The following is a 17,619-nucleotide window of genomic DNA, read 5'->3' on the forward strand; positions in this document are numbered from 1 at the left end:
CCTCTCCAGGGGGGGGGGTTCCAACACACGGCAGTGTCGGGGGTCTTTATCCATGGAATAATCAACGTATACAAAGCATAATCCGTGCCTGGGAAGGCGGGCTGTCGTCGGTAGAATAATCCGGTATACAGGTCCACTTGCTCGTCGGCTCTGGGACTCCTCGGGTGCAGCTTCACGTGGGGTCAACCACCCTGGATAAGCAGCCAGTTTTCTGCCCGAAACGATGGGGTGCTGACTACGGTAGTATTCTCACCGTACGAAGCACTATATATTAACAGACTATTATTAGCTTAATAGACTACGTCCAACTCGACGATATAGTGCCAAATATGACTATTCAAATATTAATATACACGATGTCTCAATACCGATGGTAGGCGAACTTGGCCTTACTCCCACACGTGGCGTCGCGGGGAGGCTTTACGTCTGTGACTCTATTGGAGGGTAAGAAACTGGACTGAAAAGGAAGTCCTACTTTAGTAGCGCAGTATATATACGCACTATGAACAAATAGTCCCATTAGTGGTGCGGTAGCCAGATTCCTACGCGGAACTAGGACTTGTTCGTACATGTTGAGCGGTACGTCTGAACTGGGTCTGGGGGGTATGGCAGCCTGGCACCAAGGTCTCGACCAATAGTAGAATGGAGACTATTATGGGATGTTCAGTAGGCTAGAATGGATATTCAATGCATATTGTACAAGGAATATACAAGGGATATCAAGGAATATTAGAGAATATACAAATACAATTAAATATATATATATAAATAAATATATATATTCGGTTTAATCTGGCCCTTCACAACAGTAATCATTAAAAAACATATACATCCACAGCTTTTAGAAAGATGCAGATTAAAATGATTGCTTTTTTTCCATTACCCTTATCCTTGTAGCTAACACGCCAGGTTTCCATAGCCTACTTTCACTGTGTGTCACTATGTTTGGAGAGCTATATCTATATTCTATATTATAGCTATGGAGACAATACTATGGTCATTTGGCAGTGACTTTCTCCCGTCGAACATGCAAAAAAAGAGATTTTTTTAAAAGTTTTTTACGTATACGTTCGCGCGTTAACCCGTGGTGAATATTGTATAGTTTAGGAGTGATCCGGGCTAATTCCTGAAAAGCTGAGTTATAGGGCGCTACGTGAATTCTGCTATACACGTTAGAGTTTCTTGCCTGTACACGCTACTATTTCCAAATCAAATGTATATAATAGATATTATGTTTCATCATGAATGCATGAAAGGGGGGGGGGGGGGGGGGTCGTTTTTTGATTCTTTGATCGCCAGTAACAGAATTCGTTTTATACACCACACACGCTGATCAGCTGAATCGATATGAAATCATGGTTGGATCAAAGTAGGATTGATGTCATATAGTCCTTACCTTTACTAGGAGGTATCCCAAAAAGAATATTCCAATTGTCTGATCGCGATTTCCAGTATTGGTGTCCATCGTGTCCCCAACATAATCCGGCACAACACACGCATCGAGGGCCATTTGACGCGTTTCAATGTGATCGGGTGAACCGCTAGACTTGCCTGACCCAAAATACTGCACCCGGAGGGAATTAAATGTAACACCGGTGTGAAAAAAGGTTTCAAAGGGTGGGCGATACTGCCACCTAGCAGGATGCAGCTGGTATTGCACTCTAGCGATCTCAGAATGATTCCCTATGGTAAATCAAATCAAATAAATAACGATCCAAAAACGTATATACATTTATGGCGCTGAGCGGTTGGCGAGCAAACACTTATATATATATATATATATATATATACGTGGTTGGCCGTGAATGAGTTAAAAAAATTGTTGTTCCAAAATGAATGTTGCAGCAGGCATGTATCGCCTCCCTACTTCCCATTTCTCCATGTGGAATGCGCCTGATTGGATAAAATGACATGCTGGAGCTCTTGTGCGACACCTTGTGGCTGAATGTTATCTATAGCACCTTTTAACAACCAGCAAATTCCCAAGAGAAAGTTGTATGTTATAATCCATGCACAGAATTCCTTATCTTTTTTTTTTGAATCTCAAGATTGGAACAGTAATGTATTTTATAGTTTATACATGACATGGCTTTCATTTTGGGTAAATGGAGTTTGTTTATCACGGCGACTTGCGGCCCTGTAGTTGTTCGAAAATAGTTACTGCATCTTAAAGGTTTACACATTTATTTAAAAAAAAATACGTGTGCATCTTGACAGACCTAGAAAATATATGAGTGACGATTAAAATATAAATAATTCACCATATTTGCTTGATCTAATTTGAATTCTTGTTCCGGACCTTGGTTTCTTTTCATAGGACACTGTGAATGAAGGTTACAAATGGAAAGATAAGAAACAGTCATGTGAAACAAAAGGTAAGACCTGCCATTTTGCTTGGTAGGGTTCCTTCCATGCTCTAATCCAGTGGTTCCCAAAGTCGGGCCGCGAGCAGCCACGGGAGGGCCGCGAGATGATTTAAAAAAAATAAAAATAAAAAATTAAATATTTTTTATTTTATTTATTTTTAGGCCACTGAACTTAGAAGCAGGCCAGGACAGTGTTTCTAGTTGTATTCTAAAATTATATTCTATTGTATTCTAAAATGTGACTATGGTTTTATATTAACTTAATAAATAAACAAAAACGAAAAATCTACTTATTTCAACGAACATTTCAAACTAAATAACAGATTATGCACATAAAACGCTGAAAACAACCGAAGCAACAATAGTATTTTAATGAGGCTATTAAAGGAGCTCCCGTCTTATTCGGAGCTACTGAGAAATCTTGATCCCTAGTTAGACTGGCTGACGCGCCGTTATATTCCTGGTCTCATACCAAACAGTCCTTGTCCCAATGACACAATGCAGGCAGCTTACTTGAAAATGATATTTATTTGCTTCACCGTGCAAACAGAACACTCCCACATTGTTGGGCAGACAGACCTCCTTGTTAAAAGGTAATTTCAAGCAGTACCTCTCCTGCTGAAGCACTGCTGAACTTTCAAATGTTTCCAGGTGGCTTAGGTCTTCTCTGGACACTTCCTTCTCCTTCACAGCTACTTCTTTGAAGTTGTGTTTGTCCTGATCGGCCAGCATTTCTTCCCGTCTGCACACAGAGATCCTGTTCACTGTAGCAGAGGGAAACTCTGACTCCACAACACCACTGTTTCCATTCAGTGGACCATTAACGACCCATCCCAGCACTGTCCTTATAGCATACGGGCCATTCCTGTGACTGTTGATGACCTCCCAAGGTTCCAATATCTTGGGAGTGTTGGTTCCAATCAACAGGTCGACATTTGCTTTTAGGCGTGGGATGTGTACGTTGGACAAATATGACCATTTAGACAGTTCTTCAGGTGTCACCATGTTCTCAGCCGTGACTGGCATTTTCTTCTGTGTGAGAACTTCCGGAAGAACATAAAAGTCATCGCTGTCCAAACCAGCTACCTCCAACCCAGTCAAGGAGTAAGCTGGAACAACCGTCTCTTGCCCCATGGTGCTCAGTAGGCAGGTGGTTCCTCTGCCTGTGATGTTCAGCCTCTGCATTAGGCGTTCAGAGCAGAATGTGGCTGAGCTACCAGGGTCTAAGAAGGCGTATGTTTGTACTATGTTTCCGTTTGCTGCTTTCACATTCACAGGGAGCTAATACACACCGGTCCTAACCGGCCCCTGTATGTCCACATGTTTGCAGTGAAGTTGGTTGCTTTAACTGTTCTGGAGAAGATGGTTGCCTTTTGATGTGAAGCAGGGTGGGGTGAGTTTGACCACAGACTTTGCATACCAAGCGCCTTTCGCAGTCTCTGCTCATGTGACCAACACATAAGCATGCAAAGCAAACTCCCTTTTCCCTCAGAAAGTACATTTTCTCCTTGTGCCTCTTCTCCTGCAGTTGTTTGCACTCCTCCAACGAGTGACTGCGAGCACAGCAAAGGCATCCAGCTCTCCTAGCATTCACTGTACCTGGTGTTGGTGATGTCAGCTCCTTGGCTCTCTCAGATATTACTGTGGTGGCGACAATGTTTCTTTTCACTCTGTTGGGATATGATTCAAACCTGGTGAGAGATTTTGTGCCAACCACACCAGAATTGGGATCCTGTATGTCACCAAACAGAGGGTCAGAAAGAATGCTAACATGTTGCTCCACAAACGTAGTCATATCCTCGAAGTGAGCTCTTTCCTGGGTGTGTTCCATTATGCCATGAGCCGTACTCCATTGCTCCCTCATCTTAAATGGCAGTTTTGATATAATGGCCCTCATGTTGACAGGCATGTCCAACTCCTGCATGTACTGAAGCTCCTCCATTGCATTGCAGCATCCACGCAAGAATAAGGAGTAGGCTTGAAGTGCCTTGACATCCTCAGATTCTATTGTTTGCCATGCCAAGGCCTTTTGCATGTAGGCACTTCCTATTTTGTACTGGTTTCCAAAGTGTTCTTTAAGAAGACCCTTTGCCACTGCGTAACCACGCTCAGGAGCCATATGCTGCCAGCTACGCACCAATTCCTGTGGCTGTCCTCTTGTGAACTGCTCCAGATAATACAAAGCATCAGCGTCTGTTGCCTTTTCCTCCACTCCTTGTTCAAATGCTTTGATGAATGTTCTGTATTGGAGAGGGTCACCTTCAAATGTTGGGATATTTCGTGGTGGCAGAGACCTGGAATGCTGTTGCTGCACCAGAGCAGCAGTTATCTCATTTTGCCTCTCCATGATGGTAAGCATGTTTGCAGGTTGGTTTGAATTGATTTGAACATTGTCAGTTGTTCCCATTCTGCTTTCCTGTTCCTTGTGGTTGTGATTATATTGGCGGTTAGCAGCAGTGCTATGCCATTGACCACGTTCCTTTGGTCTCACATCCACAGGCTTGTTTGGTGGTATTGACAATTGTGTCAATTTACTTCGTTGTGTTAATGTCCCAGGTTGGTATTCTCTTGCAACAGGATTTAAGACCTTGTGGTGTTCCTTTTCAAAATAGGAACTCATTGCATTTGAAGGTGCACGAGATGAACGTTTACTTTCAGAGGAGTGCAACACGGCCAACCTTGCAGTGCTTGCAGCCAATTCAGTGTCCACCTCCAGTTGTTCCTTTTTTCTTTTCAACTGTAGTTCCTGCTCCTTCAACTTTAGTTCCTGCTCCTTCAACTGTTGCTCCTGCTCCTCCAAAGCATGTTTTTCTTTTAGAGAATCAGCACGAGCGAGAAGTGCAGCTCTATCGGCTTCAGCTAAGATCCTGGCAGATGACCTGCTACTTGTTTTTGAATATTTGCTCACAATGTTTGACACACTGTCATTTGGAGCAATACCATCATCCATTAAATGCAAATCACCTTCAGTTGTTTTACCATCATTTTCATCATGTACATTCGTTATACCTTCAATATTTGAAACCCACAGTTTTGCATTTGAAATACACTCATTGATTGACAACATTTTTGCTTTAAACCAGGTGTCTTGTTCTTCTTTTTCATCATGTAACGTATAACCCAACAGATTGTCATGTATGCATTTCGCCTCATAACACACCTGATTCAAATCTGTAAGAGCATTCTCTACTTTTTCCTTCTCATTATTTAACATGAAACCAAGAATTGAATCTTTTATCTTGGCTGCCATGTTAAATTTACGTTTTCTGCTGGCATCCAATTTGCCACAATGTTCTGCAACAGCCTTGGCAGTCATTTTAACGACACGTTTCCCAGTGACGTCACCGCTAACAGCGGAGCGCGCTGTGGTCTCCATGGAAACGTTTGACGCCGTTTTGCGCGTCGCCATGTTATTAGATTGTCTGAATTAAAACGAGACGGCTGGTGATGAGTCGCGCAACATAGTCACTACAAAAAAGGTCCGCGTAGTCAAGTGTTATTCCTCTTCAGCAACCATGGATTTACGCTCAACCCCAAGTTATGTGTGCACACAATTTTACATGGCCATGTATTTATATAGCGCTATAATCCTACCTCCTTGCGTTGGATACCATGCTGTCGCCTCACGGATCAGTACTCGCGGTCCAGTACTGATCCTCAGCCACTTCGGGTCAGCACCGGTGTCTTCCTCCTCCACGAACGGCTGCAGGCGGATCCGCGATGCAGCAGCAACAGTAGAATCCTCTTCCTCCACACAACAACAGCAGCAGCTCCTCGCCTTCCTCCGGTGGAGATTCTCCGACGTCCCCTAACGCAGCGAATCTTCCCCAGTCTCCAAGCAAGAGTCCAAACTGGTGCGCGGTTTTTGACTAATATTAAAGGAGCTCCCGTCTTATACGGAGCTACTGAGAAATCTTGATCCCTAGTTAGACTGGCTGACGCGCCGTTATATTCCTGGTCTCATACCAAACAGTCCTTGTCCCAATGACACAATGCAGGCAGCTTACTTGGAAAATGATATTTATTTGCTTCACCGTGCAAACAGAATATCCTTGTTTTTTGTTCCTTAAACTGATTAAATGATAATGAATATGATACCTAATTGGATACAAACATTTCGACCTGAGACCTGCGTCGTACGTGCGGTCAAAAACCATTGCCTTTTCCGGGTCAAAACTCCTCCTCCTACAGGTTTACCTGACGCTTAAATAAAAGAAGCGCCACCTTCTGGTCACATAAATCCACTGCACATTAATCCATTTTGGCCGTTACAGAGGCTATTATTATTATCATTATTATTTTGCAACAAGTTAGCCCTCTCATAAATAGCACATATAAATGAATAACTAACTTGAACTAACTTAATAGGATTGAAGTGATATTTGGCTTAAAAAATCGTCGCATGGCAAAAAAATAAAAAAGCCTGACGATGTACATTGGGCCGCGGCTCTCTAACGCCTTATTTTCTGGGTCCCGGCCTGAAAAGTTTGGGAACCCCTGCTCTAATCATACATATTACTTCACCCACCGCCATTCAAAACACAATGGAACCAATTTGCATGTAGTCACAACAATAACGAGCACCCTTTCAGGTAGATAACTCCAACTCCAACAGATTTTCTGTGGCTTTAAATATATAATATAAATATTATATGAAATATATAGCCCTATTAAATATACATAACACTACAGATATTACCTGAAGAAATACAATCAAGCTCACAATAAACTTCACAAGTCATCATATTCACCATGACTGAGAGAAAGAGAGAGAGAGAGAAAACAGTCTTGTGTTCGCAGGTTAAGTATTTAAAGATCGCTATTACCTATTTCGGGGCCATGCAAACACGGGGGAACATGCAAACACCACACAGAAAGGCCCACTGCTAGGGTTTGAACCCAGAACCCTCATGATGTGAGGCAATAGTGCTGACCACTGCTGGGATTTGAACCCAGAACCCTCTTGCTGTGAGGCAACAGTGCTGACCACCAACCAACAAACTAGATTCTTGTACCGGATCTCCTCTCTGGTAAACAAGAATACCCTGAAGACTCTGGCAGGAGCACTCATTCAAGGGTACTACGACTATGCTTGCACCTCATGGTACCAAAGCACCTCAAAGGCGCTAAAAACAAGATTACAAACATCACAAAACAAACTGGTCAGACTTCTACTTGACCTTACCCCTAAAACCCACCTCACCCCTGCCCACTTTGACAACCTAGGATGGCTTAGAGTAGACGACAGAGTAGGGCTGGGCGATATGGCCAAAAACGTTATCGCGATAAAATTATAAAATTATTTTCATATAACTCGCTATTGATAATTATCGTCGATATAATGTCTGTCAAGTTTAATTAATTTCTTATGCCCGGCGCCGATGGACGGGCTATTAATAGACTTGTTTTGCTGCTGCGAATGTCTCGAGAGTCGAGTTGATGTCGTCATCAGTCCGCGCACGTTAGCAGTTAGCCAGAGCAAGCAGAGTATCTCATGACAATGTACTAAATATGACCCTAAAATACTCTGTTCCGCCTCAATACATTGCAACGACGTCCACCGTATACCCCACACTACTATAACAGTTACCCTCAGAATTCAAAACACACACCAACTCGGCAGGTAAACTGTAAAATAGCGCCGTGCAAGCTAATTATCCTAGCCAGCCTCGATTCCAAGCGGAGTATTCCATGACAATGTACTAAATATGACCATAAAATACTCTGTTCCACCCCAAAACATTGCAACGACGTCCACCGTATACCCCACACTACTATAACAGTTACCCTCAGAATTCAAAACACACACCAACTCGGCAGGTAAACTATAAAATAGCGCCGTGCAAGCTAATTAGCCTAGCCAGCCTTGTTGACTACTGGAGTCCTACCTCCGGGTCTCCTTCCGGGTCTCCTTCCGCTGTCGGCCATCTCCTTCACTGATTGGTTGTTAGTGCGTGTGCTCATATCCAAGCTTGGAAAATCGATATATCGAAACTTTGCGACCACGTTTCATGTTTATTTCGAGGAAATAATTTATCGCAATAGTTATCGTTATCGTTTTATCGCCCAGCCCTACGACAGAGTACAGCAACTTGCAATGGGCCTGGTCTACAAGATACATTATACGACTAAAGTACCCATGTACATGTCAAAATACTTCCCAAAGGTCAGTGAATACCACGACCACAACACCAGAGGAAGCTCAACAAATCATGTTAAACCCAGATTCGGCTCAAACAAGGGACTAAACACGTTTCGCAATTATGCCACATCAATGTGGAACGCCCTACCCAAAGCTGTAAAGGAATGTGAATCCCTACCCACATTCAAAACCGCTCTTAAAGAGCACCTACGGGAGGCTGCAATTCGAAACTGGCCACCGTAAATGTCCAAACCCCCCACCCCCTCCTAATAGACAGTCTCCTCCCCACCGCATGTATATATTCTCTCCCCGCCGTATGTATATTTCTCTCCCACCCACCCACCCCCTCCAAATGTACAGTCTCCTCCCCACCGTAATGCATAGGGAACTCTTATGGTTAGGGCTGGGCGATATGGCCTCTAAATGATATCACGATATTTTTCACGACATTTCCTCTAAAGCCCTTAAAAAAAGCTTGAACCCTTTGAAGCCTACAGTCACGCCAACATGATGATTAAAATAGTCCCTGCAACATATGTCTGCATTAAACCATGAAGTTGCTTTCAAAAATAATTTAATTAAACATTTCTAAAAATCTAAAAGAGTAGTCTACTGACACACTAATACAGAAAAATGTTTATTAACATCTAAGACAATTTATATAAATACTTTCTTGGGTGCCTAAGACTTTTGCACAATACTGTTTTCTATCCACTTCAGCCAAAAATACACACACACTACTGTGAGAAAATATAATCTTGTAACCAAGGAATGGTTCGCCTATACTTTTAATATATAGTAATATAAAATCATGGGAGACTTGATAGCTTAGACTTATGATTTTTATTATCAGCAATGTTATAACATCCTACTGGTAAACAAAACACTGTAAACGTGTGTGCATCATCATTATATATATATATATTTACTTTTTAATTGCATGAAACATTATGAAGTATTCTCTTATGCCGCTTTTCCACGGTCTGCATGGTGCCCTACTACTTATTAGCTCATTTGCGCTAGCCGCAATGCTAACGGTTAGAACCTGAGGCTACTACCAGTTCATCCACCTCGGCACCTCCATATTCCATTGCCGTTTCTGAATAAAACACGTATGGCTAACGTTTAAACTCGCGAAGCTCTGTCCACTTCTCTCACGCTGTCGTATCCCCGTTCCCTGTTTCCTCGAGTAGAGTCCTCCAAACAAACCTGTAGCACCGCCTCTCTGGGTGTGTGTGTGTGTGTGTGTGTGTGTGTGTGTGTATGGGCATGTACATGACGTAGGTTGGGGCGATCTGTGTGTATTTTTTTTCTTTGAGGGAGAGACGAGAGAGTAGAGCGCTGCGCCAAAGTAAGTAATCTCAACCGCGGCGGCTTATAAACTGATGTGAGGGATTGTGAGGAACATCACGATGTCCACGATACATTTAAAAAGTGTATCGTTTATGAACTGTACCCGATATTTATATAATAAAAACAGACGTACAGACTCTTGATTGATTGAAAGTCGTGATGGTCAGTCCTTGAAATAATAATCACCTTCAGCAATACAGAATGTTTCAAGATTCAAGAGGTTTATTTGTCACATACATACCAGGGCATACAGTGAAATGCGGGTGGCCAGGCTGCATGAATATTAAAGGCAACCAACTTGTGTTCAGCTTTTCTCTGATTGGCCACGCCGCTAGCCCGCCCCCTTTTGCAGCGAGCGCGGCAGGAACCTTCAAGTTCCCTGGTGCAAAATAAATCTGGTAGTTGGTTTATGACGTTAATTAATAATAAACACTGTTAGGACTCTTAATAATAAACACTGTTAGGACTATCTGACTCTTAATAATAAACACTGTTAGGACTATCTGACTCTTACTAATAAACACTGTTAGGACTATAAACACTGTTAGGACTATCTGACTCTTAATAATAAACACTTGTTAGGACTATCTCGATTCACGCGTCACTACTGTAACTAGAAACTCTGGGTGTCACTGTACATCAGTGTGGAGGCTAACGCCTGACTGATTAACTAGAAACTGTACGCTGTAACGTTATATGTTATTTCGCGTTTTTAACGTCAGTCACTGTACATCAGTGTGGAGGCTGACGCCTGACTGATTAACTAGAAACTGTACGCTGTAACGTTATATGTACATCAGTGGAGGCTGCTGAAGCGCCAGCGGGGCGATGCGGTGGTTTCTCCCCGGCTTCCGTGCGCCGCCGCCGGCTTGACTCGGTCCAGCTCCAGCAGCAGCGGCCGTCTTCCGTTGTAGAAGCCCTTTCAATGACAGAGCTCTCATATTTTGCGAATGCATAAACTATATCTTAAATTATGGCTATGTGTCTAATATGGCTGTCGCTTATCAATGACTTCGCAACAGCCATATTAGACACGTAGCCATAATTTAAGATATAGTTTATGCATTCGCAAATATGAGAGCTCTGTCATTGAAGTGGGTGGTGGCAGCGTAACAGCGTTCACCCTGATGTAAAGTAGCGATTTTTATTGTTTTGTCATGACAAACCAATTACATAATACCTATGTGTAAAGAAACAACATATTCCAGTTAACGGTATATTTTTTTAATGATTCATTACGGTATAAATTAGGTTAACTTGAGCTGCGTATTGCTGGCTCTCATATTTGCGTTCACCCTGATGTAAACAATTCTACAACGGAAGACGGCCGCTGCCGCGGGCGGTGCAACTCTCTGCCGCGCGGTCACGTGGCCGTGTGGCCAATCAGAGAAACGCTGAAGGCTGAACACAAGTTGGTTGCCTTTAATATTCACGCGGCCAGGCCCGCTTTGATTGTGCATTAATACTAAATAATAAAAGACATAATAAACGGGTAATAAAATAGACATGCTAAAGAGAGAGAGAATGAGGACCCACATCCTGTCTCATTATGCAAAACATGCCCCTTTTAGTTTGATTGTTTGAAGCCACGCCCCCTTTTGAGATTGGTCGAGGGGGTCAAGGAGGCGGGACTTCCGGTTTCGGAAGGGGTGGGGACTATAGGGGGAGGGACATACGGAGGCGGGACAAAATGGAGGCTGGATTTTCAGAATAAATCAACCGATTTTCAGAATAAATGTATGACCCTGTGTGTGTGTGTGTGTGTGTGTGTGTGTGTGTGTGTGTGTGAATGTTTTCTTGGAGAATGTCATAATCTTTAGACACTTGTGTTCAGAAAATATGTGTAGATAAACAAAAGTATCATAGAAACCTGTTTGGGTGTCAAAGTGAACCATCTCAGCAGGCAGGATGTGTCTCTGCCAATCTGAAACCCATCATGTTTTTACAGCAGGGATCTATGGTTTGAATATACCGTTAATACGGCCCAGTGATCAGCTTCTTCCCCCAGGCCATCAGAGCCTTGAACAATGAACATTGAGTGCCACAGAACACTGAACTATCCACACACAAGCACACATGAGCACACACACGACACGCACGCTGTGCACTAGCAGCCACTTTAACACTTTAACATGAGCGGGCACACACTCATGCCGCACTCACCCACACTTATTGCCAAAAGGAAAGGCCACTTTAAATTAGTATAGCAACAGTAACAGTGTATTGCACTACCAAAGCTACCTAGCATGTCCTATATGCTCTGTAAATAACTATGTACAGATACCGAGATGTCACACCATGTTACCTGTTATTGCACAATGTTGTTTTTATTGGATTCTATTATATGTTGTACCCAGGGTTAGAAATTAACATTTTTTTTCAAGGGCTTTTTTTGCCCCCCTTAATTGCTTTTCGGGGGCTTTTTTTGTATTTCGGGGGCACAACATTTTTATAATGAAAATTAACATAAAGATTATAAAACATTGTTGCCACTTTTTTTTACAGTCGTCGTCCCTATGTTTGATAACGTAATGTTAATGTCTCCATATATAGGGCTCTACGCTAACCTTTTTCCCAAGGAGCACATGTGCTCCTAAATAAAATGTTAATAAATAAAATCTAAATACAAATTTAGGAGCACACAGAAATTTAGGAGCACAGTGACAATTGTTCAAGTAACACACACACACACACGATGTGTGACATCATGGCTTGGTTTCATGTTTTGAGGTACCTTCAATTATCTGTAAATAATACATACATACTCTATCTAAATAGATTACATATTATTGTCCCTGAGTGAGGGCAAGTTGTGTTGTTGTCTTGATATAATAACCGGTTGCCTCTGGATCAATGAATGTCTAATATTGAATAATATTATTAGATATTTTATTTTTAACATCCCTAATTCCAACAGTCAAGAGGCTTGTTTCAAATTGATGAAAAACCCCACACACGCAACGTTTGTGAGTATAGGCTCTGGCCAGATCGATCAATGAAATACGTTGCGCGCTCAGCGCTGTGGAATGAAGGAAATGCGCATCGGGATCGGATTTGGATATTATTCTTTTGGAGTTGTGTTACAAATGGAATGGTCTTTCCCCGCCGAACACAAGTTACTTAACGTTACACAGCCAGGTCGCGCTATGCAGATGCTTAGCTTGCTAACGTTAAGATAGCAGTGTAATGCTTGATGAGAGCAGAGCGCTCTCTCTGTGTTCGCAGCACCTCTCAAGTGCCTGTAACACGCAGCGGGCCCCGCCTCCCTCCTCCTTGGAACAAACATTCCACCCAAAAACTGAATTTCAGTCCAGTTTCAATCTGAACTATTAACAGCGGAGCTGTTTTGTAATTCTTCACAATCACTCGTCTGTCTCGCACACTGCAAGTAAATGATTTTTCCGGTTTGCACACACACATATTATTAGGGGCAATACGAGGGAAATGCTCGCACTGTAGAGCATATATATAATTATATATATAATTAGTAAACTGTCGGGGGGCTTTTTTTGCCCCCCTTAACTGATATTCGGGGGCATTTGGTCAATTTTCGAGGGCATTTTGCCCCAAGCCCCCGTTAATTTCGAACCCTGGTTGTACCACTGTATTGCAGTCATAGGTGTGACCTCACCAGGTTCGCCAGATAATCTTCCTTGCGAATATCTGTCGCAACACAGCGTTATTGTCTTAGTTATAAAAGTGGAAGTAGATGACCACTAACGGAACGCTTACCTTACCTTTAGAAAGAAGGCGTAAGTGTGAACAATCAGAGGAGTTACCACTAAATGTTTTTTAAAAGCCCCCAGTTATAAAATACCCCGCCTGTATAAGGAAACTCAAAGTGTAGACTCTACATTCAACCAACAGTAATGGCTTTCGAAAACGGTATACTTGGGGGAGTCTGTTTTTAAAACGATACAAATTATGAAACTCAAGACTTCATTTACAACAACCGTAATTTCTTTTATGTTATAGATTCCTACCCTAAGCTCTGGGATGAAAGTTTACTGCACAATGGTAAGTACAAATTAATTAATTAATTAAGCAATGGCTGGATACTGTTACACAGGGTAAGTTTTATACATAGAGAATATAATTTCTGAATTAATATTACAAAAGGGACTTATGCTAATAGAACTAATATTTTTAAAACTCTTCTCAGATGGAGCTGAATCGCTGGATTTTGGAGACGTTAGCGACGCAGATATCCTGGGACAGCTTGACGACTGTGGTACGTACAAAACGAGTCTAATGGTAGATCATGAATATTTATGTCTTGATTCTTAAAAATGCTAATTATATTTATTCTTTTATTCTTGTTATACACAGCTGTCTTAGAGGACGAATGGGGTACTGCAATGCTTAAGGGACTAGACATCAAACAGGCTGACGAAGATCTACTCCGACCTAGATATACTCGCCCTGCAGAAACCAGAGGGCCTCGTTCAAGATCTAACCCAGACCCCGGATGTGCGTCAGCCACACGTCAAGAAGAGCAAACGTATAGTAATATCATCTCATGCGAGGCTCCACGGTGCACTACCCTATTACAGTGAAAATGTTCAACAGAAATTCAGATACCTGAGAATGTAATTAGATAGAGGCTGGTCTTTTTTTGTCTTTTCTTTTTATTTTTGTAAACACATATAGCTAAATATAGATGAAGATATGATTCTTGAGAAGCATATGACCGCTACAGAAATACAGGAAGTCCTCAGTAGACTGGATGACTCTATACATGATCCTACTGAACTTGAAACGTATCTGCTGTCTAATGAAGCTATCGATGGGGGATTTAACATATCTATAGATAATCAACAAGATGTGATTGACGCTATCACAAATACCCCTGTAGATAACCCGGTAGACTTTGAAGAATATCTTCTTTCAACTCTTGCAACTCTTTATTTGGACGTATATAGTATTATACAACCTGGAAAGGGTTCATCTAGATCAACATCTCATAATAGAAAACTGTCTACTCCAAGCTGATCGCCCAACGGCCCGAGGAGACTGGGGTAAGTTTCAGCGTTTACTATTACCGTGTTCGATACAAACTGCTCTGATGATCATATCACCCACACTACATGAATCATCTAACGTTGGCCACAGAATTATAAACGACCCCCCCCCCCATCCGGTCAACATCAGATGATGAGTAGTAACTTCTAGAAGCACGTACATTTGAAATGTTTTATCTGGCGCCGATCGCTATCAAACTGTATTTGATCATCAATATAATGCATTTAGGGCTATAAATCACGTTCTGCAGAATGCTGCAGAAAACGATAAAAACATATTTATACTTTAGACCATATTTTAGTTTGAATATGTGAATGAAAAAGTAGAACGTTGCTACATCCTAAACGATAGATACAGCGATTGAATGGGCCATAGTAATGTCAATTTAGCAATACAATTAAAAAGGTTATAGCCCTGCAAAGAAGGGGAACATCTCCATAGACTTTCAACAGTGCAGATAGGGGTATATGATCAGAATAATCCCTGGCAGATAAAGGGTTAAACAATTTTTTTTTATTTTTTTTTTAATCTTTTTCCCCCTCCTTTTTCCTCTGTTTTTCTCCCATCCCAATGTTAGTTGTTACGCCAATTCCCAATCCCCTTCCTGGTCGCTGCGCACCTACCCCCCACAGTCGGTCTGGGAGAGTGGAGGCTATCACGTGCTTCCTCCGACACACGTCTAGCCAATCAACCGCGTCTTTTCACCTGGCAGCGCGGACTTTCACTGAGAGGGTGTAACGTGTGGAAGGATCACACTACCCCCCTTAGATCTTATCCTTGCTGAGCAGGCGCCCCGACCGAACTGTAGGAGTCGCTGTTTACAACGACCAGGACCCACCTATCAGCTTTCCCACCCCTAACACTGCCAATTGTGTTAGTATGAACGACCAGCCAAGCTGATAGCAATGTGGAGAGCTGGGCTCGAACCCAGCGTCTCCTGCATTGGTGGCGAGCGCCTTGCCCACTACACCACCTAGCTGCCCTTGGTGGTTACTATTTTGATCAAAAGTAATTTACTGTATTTCTATGGCATTTACACTTAACGCAATTTTTTTTACAGTGTAGGCTGATGAATGAACAAGAATCCACTTGATAAAGTAAAAATTTGATGAAAACGAATAACCACGACTTGGGTCCAGTGAAAACAGACGACTGACTGACTGATTTTATTCAACAAAAATACGATGCCGGTGCAGACAACGCTCAGCGTTTGCTTAAAGTTGGGACATTTGCACGAGGTGCGCTTGATTTCTATCACAGGCCAGTTGAATTGCTCCTGGGTGAGGCAGCGGGCCGGATGAAAATGCCAGGCGGGCCGGCATAATGATACTAGTAAAACATTTTTAAATAGCAAATAGAATCAATTGTTGTTTTTCTGGTAAATTAATAGTTTAGATGAATCGATAACAAAATAATGGTTAGTTGCAGCCCTAGTGTTGGTGCCGTGTACAGGAGTTCAGTCGTAGGTGAAGAGGTATTCAGTACATGGTTCTGGGTCTGTAGTAAGAAACATGAGCATCACGTTCTGTTCAATGTTGCTTCCAAATAAAAAGAGAAAATGCCTTTCATTTGTATTTAGTTTAAACTCAGGATTATTCAAAAGTAGTCATGGATTAATTATGTGGTTATTTTGTAAACAAATGTTTCATCCAATTTACAGAAAACATACTATATCGATATATATATTGTTACAGATACCGGTATATGAAATTTCCCATAGTGTGATGTAATATTTTATCCATAAGGTGACACTTAAATCTGTCATAACCTGAGACTAAAGGGGCTTTAGTCCTGGACTAAATTAAACTGACCTTAACCATAGCCACGATAACCACTCCTGCTCCAGAAACTGTTGACTAACTGGTGCTTGAAACAAAGTGGTTTAAGTCTATAACTGTAGATGACTACACTGTTCTTAAACTATAAAACCAAGATACATACCATTATAAACCTCTTAAGAATAGAAACTAAAGCTGAATAAAATAACCAATTATCTTTCTCTCCTTCCTCTGACACTCTTCTCCATCACTATCTCCATCCAGATAGCTGAGCTGTCCTGTCAGGCCTGGGAAGAAATCTGAGTAATCTGAAATCACACCAGAGAATTCACACAGGATGGAAGCCTCCTTCTGTGACCAGTGTGGGAAGAACTTTAGGACAAGTACACATCTTCTGATTCATCAGCAAATCCATACAGCAGAGAAGCCACATCATTGTGGTCTGTGTGAGAAGAGATTCAGTCAATTAGAATATTCGAGAAAACATGCCAAAATCCACTTGGGAGAAAAGATTCAGTGAAATGTCAAACTTGTCAATTCATGACCCACCACTGTGTCCTTTATGATATATATGATACACTGTGTCCTTTATGATATATATGATACACTGTGTCCTTTATGATATATATGATACACTGTGTCCTTTATGATATATATATGATACCACCACTGTGTCCTTTATGATATATATATGATGCCACCACTGTGTCCTTTATGATATATATGATGCCACCACTGTGTCCTTTATGATATATATGATGCCACCACTGTGTCCTTTATGATATATATGATGCCACCACTGTGTCCTTTATGATATATATGATGCCACCACTGTGTCCTTTATGATAGATATGATACCCACCACTGTGTCCTTTATGATATATATATATATGATGCCACCACTGTCCTTTATGATATATATGATACCACCACTGTGTCCTTTATGATAGATATGATA

At 41.8% G+C, this 17,619-nt stretch overlaps 1 protein-coding gene across 1 annotated transcript in view; it reads left to right on the forward strand.

The window, feature by feature from the left end:
* The window catches only part of pyroxd1 (pyridine nucleotide-disulphide oxidoreductase domain 1), a gene marked incomplete at its 5' end in the record, with an annotated part of 145,045 nt that overhangs the window by 8,796 nt on the left and 118,630 nt on the right, over positions 1-17,619 (forward strand). Inside the window, one exon of the mRNA XM_084330490.1 lies at positions 14,024-14,092. Coding sequence (XP_084186616.1) covers positions 14,024-14,092 — 69 coding nt within the window. The remainder of the gene's footprint in view (positions 1-14,023; positions 14,093-17,619) is intronic.

Source organism: Notolepis coatsorum (assembly GCF_963971535.1).
Source record: "Notolepis coatsorum genome assembly, chromosome: 15".
Lineage (NCBI taxonomy): Eukaryota > Metazoa > Chordata > Actinopteri > Aulopiformes > Paralepididae > Notolepis > Notolepis coatsorum.